Below are 12,013 nucleotides of genomic sequence, written 5' to 3'. Positions count from 1 at the left end.
CACGGCTTCCATGGGGACCTCAGTCCTGGGCAGAGGTGTCACGGCTTCCATGGGGACCTCAGTCCTGGGCAGAGGTGTCACTGCTTCCGTGGGAACCTCAGTCCTGGGCAGAGGTGTCACGGCTTCCGTGGGGACCTCAGTCCTGGGCAGAGGGTTTCACGGCTTCCCTGGGGACCTCAGTCCTGTGCAGAGGCATCACTGGTTTTGTGCCTTTGCTTTTCAGTCTGTGGTTCTTTGGATTACGGAAGTTGGTTAATTTGAAATTTCTTTTAAACTTTCTTAAAGAAATTGTCTGTTGGTTGGGCGGCACCTGTTGCTCAGTCGGTAAGGCGCCGGCCCCATATACCGAGGGTGGCGAGTTCAAACCCGGCCCCGGCCGAACTGCAACAAAAAAATAGCCGGGCGTTGTGGCAGGTGCCTGTAGTCCCAGCTACTCGGGAGGCTGAGGCAAGAGAATCACCTAAGCCCAGGAGTTGGAGGTTGCTGTGAGCTGTGTGATGCCACGGCACTCTACCGAGGGCCATAAAGTGAGACTCTGTCTCTACAAAAAAAAAAAAAAAAAAAAGTAAAATTTTGGGCGGCGCCTGTGGCTCAAGGAGTAGAACACCGGTCCCATATGCCGGAGGTGGCGGGTTCAAACCTAGCCCCGGCCAAAATAAAACACACACACACACAAAAAAGAAATTGTCTGTTGGGCCAGGCACAGTGGCTCATGTCTGTAATCCTAGCACTCTGGGAGGCTAAGGTGGGTGGTTTGCTTGAACGCAGGAGTTTAAGACCAGCCTGAACAAGAGCGAGACCCTGTCTCTACTAAAAATAGAAAAATTAGCTGGGCGTTGTGGTGGGAACCTGTAGTCCCAGCTACTTGGGAGGCTGAAGCGAGAAGATCTCTTGAGCCCAGGAGTTTGAGGTTGCTGTAAGCTGTGATGACACCAGGGCACTCTACCCAGAGTTTCAGAATGACACTCTGTCTCAAAAAAAAAAAATTCTCTGTTGATGACACTGTCCCCAGAGCACCTCAGAGATCCTCTCCCCTGCCCTCCCTCTAGAAGCCTTCCTTTTTGTTAGAGCATGTCTACAAAATAATTCCCAGTAATTTTTCACACACTGTAAAATATATCTGATCTATAGCAGGTAAATGTATTACCAATTATTTTGCAGTACTTTTTTCTTCAAACTTACTTGGCAAATTAATTTAGCTGACAGCAGCAATGTCAACTCTCACATTTTTCTGCCTAGCTTTATTCTTTAGGTATTCTAAAATATAAAGAAAAATGAAAATTCTGATAGCAATAACTAAACACTGACAAGCTAACAAGACAGGGAAAATCCAACTCTTATTTCCATTTTAAAAATCATTTGATCGTTCTATTATCATGCTATTTTTATGCAGTACTTGTCAGATTTAAAAGTATGTCCACACACCTTATTTTCTCCCCCTAACACAGCTGTAACATAGGTCTAGCAGGTGCCATTATCAACATTTATGGACGAGAAACTGAGCCTGAGAGAGGGCCTTGTCCAAGATCAAATCATGGAACTAGCAAGAGCCAGGTCCTTACACTGCAGAGAGACTTTGCATGTTGTGTTGTTTATTGTTAGAGCTGTTGACTGACAGCTGTTAGTCACCTACCCCTCAGGCACCTAGGAGCTTGGTAGCTGAGTCCTCAGGAAATCATACAGGGTGCTCTTGCTTTCATTATCATCTTCACTGTGGAAATTCAGTGGAGATGATTCAACGAAGTCCATCAGATTAGGTTTGTAATCATAGTCGTTGCTTGTGACTTTGGGGAAGAAAAGTCCCCCAGACCACCTTGGTGGGAGGCAAAGTCCCAGTTACCAGGAGCACAGATTGCCCCTGACAGAAGAATACAAGTGCGTGCGTCCGTTCTGATAGGTCATGGGTCAGATAAGTGACAGAAAATAAAAATTTATAAAAGTTAGTTATAAGGCCTTCAAAAAATAATAAATGATGCTGTCTGCAGAGTTAGACCTAAGTTCAAATCCTGACATTTGTGAAATGGGGCAAGTGGCTGCTGTGAGGATTAGATGAGAGAACACACAGGATGCGTTGGGTGCGGGGACTGACGTGTGTGTGAGTGCTCTTGAATGGGGGAGCTGGCGGCTCCTCTTGGGTCACCCCATAAAATGTAACGAAACCTGGAATTCACTACTTAACTGGGCCGTACTGGCCAACCCACGTCAGTATGGGTCAGTTTTAACAAATTATTTTTACCTCCTTGGCATTTTTTTAAATTTTTGCCCTTTAGGGAAATAGGAAATGATAAAGGTCTCAGCAAATGATAAGGCCATTGCCAAGGAGAGAAATTGGGATATTAACATAAACAATAAGATTTTATCTTGTTCAACCCTACTGATTCCCCCATTATTAAGCCATATGAGTAAGCATATACATACCTGAAATGGGATTACATATGGTCTAAGAATTTTCTTAGGTGGACGGTGCCTGTGGCTCAGTGAGCAGGGCGCCAGCCCCATATGCCGAGGGTGGCGGGTTCAAACCCAGCCCCGGCCAAACTGCAACCAAAAAATAGCCGGGCGTTGTGGCGGGTGCCTGTAGTCCCAGCTACTCGGGAGGCTGAGGCAGGAGAATCGCCTAAGCCCAGGAGTTGGAGGTTGCTGTGAGCTGTGTGATGCCACGGCACTCTACCGAGGGCAATAAACTGAAACTCTGTCTCTACAAAAGAAAAGAATTTTCTTAGGTATCCACAGAAATAAGGCAACAAGGAGAAATAAAAACAAGGCAAATCTAAGCTGCCACAAGAAAACATCTTGTGTCAGAAGAATGAAGGCTGCAGTCTCGACACCTTCCTTCTTGTCATCTGAGCAACTCATGATATTGACCCAGGTCGACCAGCAGGAGCATTTTTTTTTTTTTTTTCATTTAAAAAGAACTCAATGGTATTTTGCCTGCTTATAACATTTTTCCCAGCCTGATCCACATTTATCAATACCAATAACCAATAAAGATATTAATGAATAAGAATTTACATTGCAGACAGAGGGAACTTTGGCTTTGGAATCTAGCAGACCTGGAATGAGATCCCGGATGTCTTTTAGCTTCTTTAATCCTTACGCATTTCACCTTTAAAGAAGAGATAACGATGATCATACTAAAAACAGCCCAACAGTGATAGTTAGCACTGAGTAATTACCATGTGCTGTGTGCCTTGCTAAGCTTTCTGTATGTTTAATTCCTTCCCACAACCCTCTAAGTTAGATACTGTAATTATTGTCACTTTAAGATGAGAATCTGAGGCATAGATAGATAATAGACTTGCCCAAGATCACACACCTACTAAGTGATTGAACAGGAGCCAGAATTTCAGCCCAGGCTTTCAGATGCTGTAATTCATGGTCCTAATCACTGAGTTAAAAATGGGATTGGGCTGGGCAGTGGCTCATGCCTGTGACCCAAACACTTGGCAATCACTTGAGCCCAGCAGTTAAGGACCAGCCTGGGCAACACAGTAAGATCTCATTTCTACAAAAAATAATTAGCTGGGCATGGTGGCATGCACCTGTTGTCCTAGCTACGTGAGAGACTTAGGCAGGAGGATCACTTAAGCTCAGGAGTTCAGGGAGTCTGAGTTGTGTGGATTGCCTGAGCTCAGGAGTTCATGACCAGCCTGAGCAAGACTGAGACCCCGTCTCTACTAAAAATAGAAAAGAAAAAAACTAGGGGAACATTGTGGCCAGCGCTGTAGGCCCAGCTACTGAGAAGGCTGAGTCAAAGAGGATCACTTGAACCCAGGAGTTGGAGGTTGCTGTGAGCTATGATGCCATGGCACTCTACCCAGGGTGACAGAGTGAGACTTTGTCTCCAAAAAAAAAAGAGCTCAGCGCCTGTGGCTCAAGCAACTAAGGCACCAGCCACATACACCTGAGCTGGTGGGTTCGAATCCAGCCTGGGCCTGCCAAACAACAATGATGGCTGCAGCCAAAAAATGGCCAGGCATTGTGGCGGGTGTCTATAGTCCCAGCTACTTGGGAGGTGGAGGCAGGAGAATCACCTGAGACCAGGAGTTGAAGGTTGCTGTGAGCTGTGATGTCACAGCACTCTACCCAGGGCCACAGCTTGAGGCTCTGTCTCAAAAAAAAAAAAAGGAAAGAAAGAGCAATTATGTTGTTTATTGACCAGTTGCCTGCATAGCCAGAATAGTTTTTAGCAATAATAAAACTAACAGTCAGTACATTTTAAGGCAGTTTAAAATGTTTATTAGATATTTGTTCTGTGCATGTCTGTGTGTCCACTGCTTGACAATTTATTTCAAACTGTTGATCTTTGGGGTTTAGATGAGTGTACAGGATTACTTTAATTATAATTCCTCGTAGCGTTTTAAGTGTTTTTTGGAGGGGGGATCATTGTAAAGAAATAAATATATCTTCATTTTTGGTAGGGGAATTAGATAGTTATACCTGTAATCTTAAATGGAAGATAAGCTAAAATTCATCTGTCCAATTTGGGACTATATCTTTGTATTTTATACTCTCATTCAAATCTGGAAAGGAACAGCAGAGTTTCACCGAAAAAATGATGCCATCACCTTCACATATGATAGAGCCCACAGAGTGTGTGGGTCTCATCAGTCCCCCTGACCGGGGTGGAAATTCTAGCTGGGCCACGTCCCCTCACTCATCGCCCTCCCTTGACCTCTCTGCTTCCCGCTCCCCACCCCCATTCAATACCAGAAAGAAACAGTATCATTTTAAAACATACATTACCTCTGCTTAAAAATAGTAGTTTCATGTTTTCCCTGAGAATATTTTGGTTTAAAACACCTTTTCTCCCTTCTAATAGAAAAGTATGAGATGATTAAATTAAAGGAGTCATTTCATTAACACGGGTAGATGACTGTGACAGTGCAGAATTTCCTTACCAGTAACCAGCTATGTTGATAATCAGCCCATGCATAATTGAGAGTTGTCTATAATGGAAAAACCCCTAAGTTCTACAAACTATTCTCAACATTTTTATCCTCCTGATTGATAACTTGTTTTATTTGAGCTAACTTTGTTGAGTGTACGAACCAGGACAGTAAATGATATTAGCATTTGCTACTTTGTGAATGGGCACCAGTGCCAGCTATCACCAGCACTGGACTACTCAACCTCCCAGCAGTGCAGAGGGTTTAGCGCTGTTGTTTCTGTTTTACAGTCGACCAAACTGCCCAGAACAGTTCGATAACTTGCTTGGGCTAGTGAGGGGAGCTGGCCCAGGTCAGTCTACTTGAGGCCCGTGTTCTTTACCACCCAGAATGGCCTTGGCAGGCACGTCAGCCACCATGTCTTCTCTGGTGCCCTAGGTAAGGATGTGAATAAGGGGCAGAAGAGTGGTTAACACTGGGGTAAGGTGTCAACAGGAAATAAGGCACCTGCTCACTGCCATATTGGAAAGAAGAGCAGGGGACATGGTCACTTCTTGAATGACTAGTAATCAGAACAATTATAGTTTAATGTATCTTTAGTTTGTCCCCAAGTCTTGTAGGATTTGCCACCAGACAATCTTTTATTGAATTTAAACAGTTTGTTCTTTAAAGAATGATAAATAGGCTTATTGGTTTGTGCTTTAATGAAAGATTTTCATCTCGTTTCCCTTCTATTTAAAGTGATACCATCTCATTTGAAGTCTCATTAGGAGAGACTATTTCATTAACTAGTGAGATGAAGAGTTTTACTAAATAAAATAACACAGTAAAAGGGGGGTTGGTCCCTTCCTGTTTCTCACAACTATCTGCTCTGAGAGGAAACTAGTAACCTCACTTTTAAAGGAGCGTGTTTAAAAGTGCACCACCCAGGCTCTGCAGAAGTGCAGTCAGCACTTAATGAAAGCCAAGTTCTGGTTCAGTTGTCCCAGTGGGGATAGCACTTGTTACACTTAAACACAACCACACAACTTCTATCCTTAATATTTTAAATAGTCTAGCAAAGTTTAGTTAGACTATGTTTCTAAATGGAAATAATGTAAAGATCTTAATTGCTAAGACATACAAGATAGTTTCCAGCCATAATTTCGACACCCAAAATGTTATTAAATTCAGCTTTCATCAGTACTATTTATGGATTTTTTTCTGCCATATCAGCATAGATGGGAATCTGAACCAGTGCTCGCTGAACTTGCTGCTACCTTACCTAGTACACACATAGATGTTTTAATGAAAGGCGTTTAACATTTAAAAAAATAGAAAACTCAGATTATATTGACAAAGCTGCCCATTACCTTTGCAAAAAGTCTCTGTCAAAAGATAAACTTTAAAGCTGGAATGCATGAAAGAGTTCCAAGATAGAATTTAAATTTGAGCTGATTCTTGAGAGATAAGCTTTTTAAAAATCCACCTCTTTGCTTCAAGTCAGGATTTTAAAAATAAATTTCCCCTTTAAATCTCTTGAGCGATTTTCATTTTTTGCAAGGCCGCACTGCTGGTGTCCTGGAAAAATGGAGAGTTAGAGTTTTATCAGTCGGAGCCCTGAGGTATGTGGCAAAGAAGCTAAATCCTTGAAGATTAACAAAAAAAATGCAGCACATGGCAATAAGCGGCTTCTATGACTACCAGTATTAGTTCAGGTGAAAGAAGTATTGCTTATACATAAAACTGGACAAATCCACTGACAATGTATTTTTAGTTAGTTACAAAGGAGTCTTACTTTGCTGGACTTTACCTCTTTGGTGAATTGGGAAGCTTAGTAATCCACTGTAAATGCTCTTCCGCGTGCCCCAATTCTCAGCATTACTCCAAAGTGCTGTTCTTTTATTTTAACCCTTCAAAACTAATGTTGGCCCCAGATTTTGGCTTCATGCCATTTAAAGATGGCATTAGCTGTGGTGTCTAAGTAATTGAAGTCATTGTTCTTTAATTTGTTGTTATCTGGTAAATACACTTGAGAGATCATGATTATAGGAAATGTGTCCATGTTTTTATTTTTGGTAGGTGTTCAGATAAAGGTCACCAAACAAAAATCTGAGAAGAAATTTTTATTTACATATTATGCCTTCTATATATTATTAACATTCCTGTTAATCTTTTTCTGTACTTCATTGAATTTTCTCAAGTTGAATCTAATTTAACTCTTTTAGGAATGAAATTAAGGTTTTTGATTTTTTTTGAGACAGGGTCTCACTATGTCACCCTCAGTAGAGTTCTGTGGCATCACAGCTCACAACAGCCTCCAATTCTTGGGCTTAAGCAATTCTCTTGCCTCAGCCTCCCAAGAAGCTGGGACTACAGGCACCTGCTGCAACGCCCAGCTATTTTTGTTGTTGTTGTTGTTGTTGTCGTCGTTATTTGGCAGGCCCAGGCTGGGTTCGAACCCACAAGCCCTGGTATACGTGGCCAGCGCTCTAACCACTGAACTGTGGGCACCGAGCCGAAATTAAGGTATTTAAATAGTTGTTAGATAGGGTTGCCTGGAACAACTGCAGTTCACACTATGAGGTGGTATAATTAGTAGCTCTCTCGTCCACAGTCAGAGGCATCCCTGTCTGGATACTGTAGCCACTGTACGGACAGAGAAAGCTTTGCCCAGTAGCAGATACCAAATTGTCGGTTAATTCAGTTGCTCAACTGAATACCTGTTACCTTCAGGGCTCATTGATAACATTTTAATCTGACTTACAAAATGCATCTCCATTTTCATCTGCCTGTTTTTCACGTGTTGTATCATTTACTTTTTTTTTAAAATAGCAGGTCATAATAGACCATGTCTTGATTGCTTTGTCCTGCCAAGCCATTGAAGATGGCCTTGAAAACCCAGCTAGTTTTGCCAAATGGAGGTGATGCCAAAGTTAGGCTCAATTTCCATATATACTAGTTCACTTTCCATAGAGGAAAAAATACAAGTAACACTAGCCATCCCACAAGTACGTGTCATTTATCATAAGAGACAGTGGCAAAGGAAGTTTATAGCTCCACACAGGACGTGCAATGCCAAAAAAAGGACTGATAATGGCTGTGTGCGAGTGAAGGGGCAGAGGGGCAGGGCAGTGATTTGGTGCCGGGCCCTGGGCGTAGACATTTATTTACTTTGTACCTCTGGACAAACCACTTAACTCTCTCTGAATCTTCATTACGTGGGGATAATAATGCCATCCACACCTACGTTATAGAGCCGTGAGGATCATATTGGATAATACATATAGGACACATTTCCTTGAGTGCTATACCAGTGTAGGTTGTGATTGTTATGTGTTGTGATAGAAATGGACCAAACACAATGCAAAGCATAATAATAGTACAGCAGAATTTCTTCTTAAGGCAGGGCAAACAGCTTTATTTTTAAATAGAGCTTAAGAAAAGGTTATTTGAATGCTTAAATGATAGGATTGTCAGTTGAAGAAGTAAAAAATGTTATTCCTAATAGCTTATCGCTTATGAATATGTAACCCTACATTTTTCTTAGAATTGAAGAATCTAGGAGGAACTTTATATAATTTTTCATTCATGAATCAAAAAGACTTCTTTCAACCTCAGTTTCACTATTTGTGTGACCTTAGAACAGAAAAGGGAAACAAAATGGGAAAGAAGGAAAATAGTTGTTCCACATATGATCGGTTTACCTATAAAACGGAACTTTGCATGTTTGATTAAAAAACAAAAACTTAAATGGGAACATCTGGAAAATAACCAAGCATAATGCCTGGCAAATTACAGGTGGCTTTGTTTGTTTATTTTGGTAATTTTTGTTTATTCTCCCACAGAGGTGAGAAAAAAATAGAAGTCTTAATAGTTCATAAAATAAAGAGTGGACCATTGGTTTTCAGATTTGTTCATCTGTGGAACTCTGTTCCAACAAAATTGGAGAAGTGAACACAAACGCTAGTTAGTTATACTTTCTCTACCCATACCAATGACCCTTGACCCTTGACCCCTCTGGGGCCTTGGGCCGACCCGCAGACTGCACCATCCACTGAGGTGGGCAAGTAAAGGAGAAACGTCAGCTGTAGGCGAGACTAGTTAGAGGAACAGGTTTTCATGGGAAAGTTGGTAAGTTGTGACTTGGACGTGATAAGATGAAATGCATTAGGATATTTAGATGAAAATGATCAATAGCCATCTTTATAGTCTGGTCTTAGGGTCAATCGGTGCTAGTCTAGGGAGGGAGATTGGAAGACTTGACGTTTTTAGAGACCAAGTCTTGCTCTGCTGCCCAGGCTGGAGTGTTGTGGCTTAATCACAGCTCACTGTAGCCTCCAACTCCCGGCTCAGCTGATCCTCCCACCTCAGCCTCCCCAGGAGCTAGGTCTGTAGGCATGTACCACCAGTTCCAGCTAATCTTTAAATTTTTTGTAGAGATGAGTTCTCACTGTGTTACCCAGGTTGGTCTTGAACTCCTGGTCTCAAGCGATCCTCCCACCTCGGCCTCCCAAGTCACTGGGATTATAGGAGTGAGCCACCACGCCCAGAAGTCATGATGTATTTAAACTCACAGTTGAAACCCTGGGTAGGGATGAGATCGCTGACGAAACTGCAGAACAACCAGAGGTCAAGTGAAAATAGAGGACTTTGTAAAGGAGAGGGAGTGACGTGGTAAGACCTGTAATGAAAAACATGCCTGACGCTGGGGAATTGGCCTGGGTTAAGGGGTAAGTACAAAGGGAAAACACGGGCCATAAAGTAAAGACTGAAAACTGAGAGGTGGTCGGTATTTTTTTACCTTCAAGGGAGGTTAGAAAAAAAAATTAAAGAGTTGGCACATTTAAACATGAGGCTAACTAATGAAACAGGTTGACAGTATTGTAAATAAATAAGCTGACAGGAGAGGAATGATCTCCAGAAGGTGGGGGGTGGGGGGTGGACGCTAGCATAGCTGTGGGTGGAAGGCAGTTTGTATGTCTGCTGGGACCGGGAGGAACTTTCCTGCCCAGTGGCCATGGAGTTGGATGAGCAAAAGGGGGGAAGAGCTCATGGGAAGGGTCATAAAAGACGTGAAAATCTGAAATCAGCTTTATTTTTAAATAGAGCTAAAGAAAAGATCTGAAAACAGCTATGATGGTCACTGGGAAATAGCAGTAAACAAAACGCAGGGTCTCTGCCCGTATCTGAGTGAGCTGGTTGGTCTCTCAGCATTGTCCTTGGCATCGGTGCTGTGCAGGACTGTTGTAGTTTGACCCTTGACATAATGCGTATAGTGGGATAACCCAGAGCCAAGAGAGTTGAGGGCACTTTCAGGATAAGTTCTTAATTCAGCAGATGTCTGTTGGGCACCTCCTGCGTGCCAGGCACTGCTCAAGAAAATGGTCAAAGCAGTAGATCTTGATATAACAGTAGATTAAAAAAAAAACAACTCTAGAAAGACGTAAATGGATATGAGAAAATAGATTTCATCCGTGTGTAATATGTTGACTTCATAAGGTGTTATGTCAAGCCCCCATTGAAAAACTCTGATATAGACAATAATTTGAAACTGCAGAGCTAGTATTTAGTTTTTCATTTAAAATATTTATTACACTATAAGATCTCCAAACCAAAATTGTGAAGACACCCTTTGATGTCCTGGGTAATTTGTATAATTTATATTCTTCCTTTCTGACTAATATCTTTAATGTTCATGAGGCTTTTGACTTACTCAGCAGTCATTGCATTCACTGAGAATACTTTCTAAAAAGAGAATATAAATTTTTTTTTCTTTTACAGCATTTTAGATTGTTTTACTTCTAGCCAAAAATGAAATAGTTTAATGCTGTAATTACACTGGTGTTTTTAGTTTTCTCATTTGGTAATACAGACTTAAGAGGAGTTTAATGTTCGCCAAGGACTATAAGTAAATCCTTTTATCTTACGGGGAGATAGCATTGCAGTTTTTTCTATTTATGTTAATCTAGCAATTACTTAAATGCCCTACCAAATGATCTAGATATCAGTTTTAAAAAATTCTAACAATGTAGTTAAGTCCAAGAAATTAATCCAAACTAATAAGAGAGAAATAACTACTATATTTACATAATGTGATTAAAGTTCATGGGATTTCCCATGATGCTGGTAGTCTTCAGTTGTTGAGAAAGGAAAACATAGCATAGCCCAGATTGTCTTCTTGTCCAGCAGTTTAACCGCGCTTGAGGCTTAAACTTGCTTACTAAGTGTGTGGAGGTGGGAGGACAGGAGAAGGGGCAGGAGGTGCTTGTATTGAAAAGAAACAAACTGAACTGTTGTACTCACTTCCACAGATAAAAGTGGAGCCAGTCATCCCAGCCCCAAGCCCAGTTATCCCCAGATTAACCCTCCGAGTTGGTGCTGGCCAAGACAAGATGTAAGTATGGACACTTTGGATCAGAGTAACACAAGTTAAACTCAACCTCCTCTGTTCTTTCCTAATGGACTTCGAACTCTACAAACCTTTTCTAGGTGTGAACATGTAAAGTTTATTCTGAGAATACTGGGAATACAGGTGCCCGCCACAACACCCAGCTATTTTTGTTGTTGTTGTTATTGTTGTAGTTGTCGTTGTTTAGCTGGCCCAGGCCAGGTTCGAATCCGCCAGCCCCAGTGTATGGGGCCTGCGCTCTAGCCACTGAGCTATGGGTGCCAAGCCCATTTTCAAGTTTTTATTGATTTTTTTTTTCCACAAAGTAACTGCTTTTGCTTTGTTTAATATAGAAAATTCTTTTTCTCTTTTCCCCCCCTCGTTAAGGACTAGTACATGCCATTGTGTCTTAATGCCCTACCAAATGATCTAGATATCAGTTTTAAAAAATTCTGGTCACCTGGAAACTAAACTGTGGGTTAAAGGAACTAGCTGCCACTTTACACTCCCGGAGGTGTGACTGTTACCCTATCACCATGACAAAGAAGGAAGATTCTCTCTCTGCTCAGATGGCAAAAGGTTTTACTCTCTACCTGTAAAGCCAAGCTACTGCCAAAGGCCTGGGGAAAGGGTAGAAATAGCAGCAGTTGATGTCTTAGTTCTTTAAGAGAGAACTGGAAATATAAACCCCATATTTGCTATTTATTTGTCTTAATTTTCATGCAATCATCTATCAACCCAGCCTTCTTTAAAG

The 12,013-nt window shown here is 41.7% G+C and overlaps 1 protein-coding gene across 1 annotated transcript in view; it reads left to right on the top strand.

Moving 5' to 3' along the window:
- The window catches only part of TAF3 (TATA-box binding protein associated factor 3), a 162,985-nt gene that overhangs the window by 123,713 nt on the left and 27,259 nt on the right, over positions 1–12,013 (top strand). Inside the window, exon 4 of the mRNA XM_053572138.1 lies at positions 11,183–11,265. Within this exon, the coding sequence (XP_053428113.1) occupies positions 11,183–11,265 (83 nt within the window). The remainder of the gene's footprint in view (positions 1–11,182; positions 11,266–12,013) is intronic.

Source organism: Nycticebus coucang, chromosome 20 (genome assembly GCF_027406575.1).
Source record: "Nycticebus coucang isolate mNycCou1 chromosome 20, mNycCou1.pri, whole genome shotgun sequence".
NCBI lineage: Eukaryota > Metazoa > Chordata > Mammalia > Primates > Lorisidae > Nycticebus > Nycticebus coucang.
This window is presented reverse-complemented; position numbering and strand designations above follow the sequence as displayed.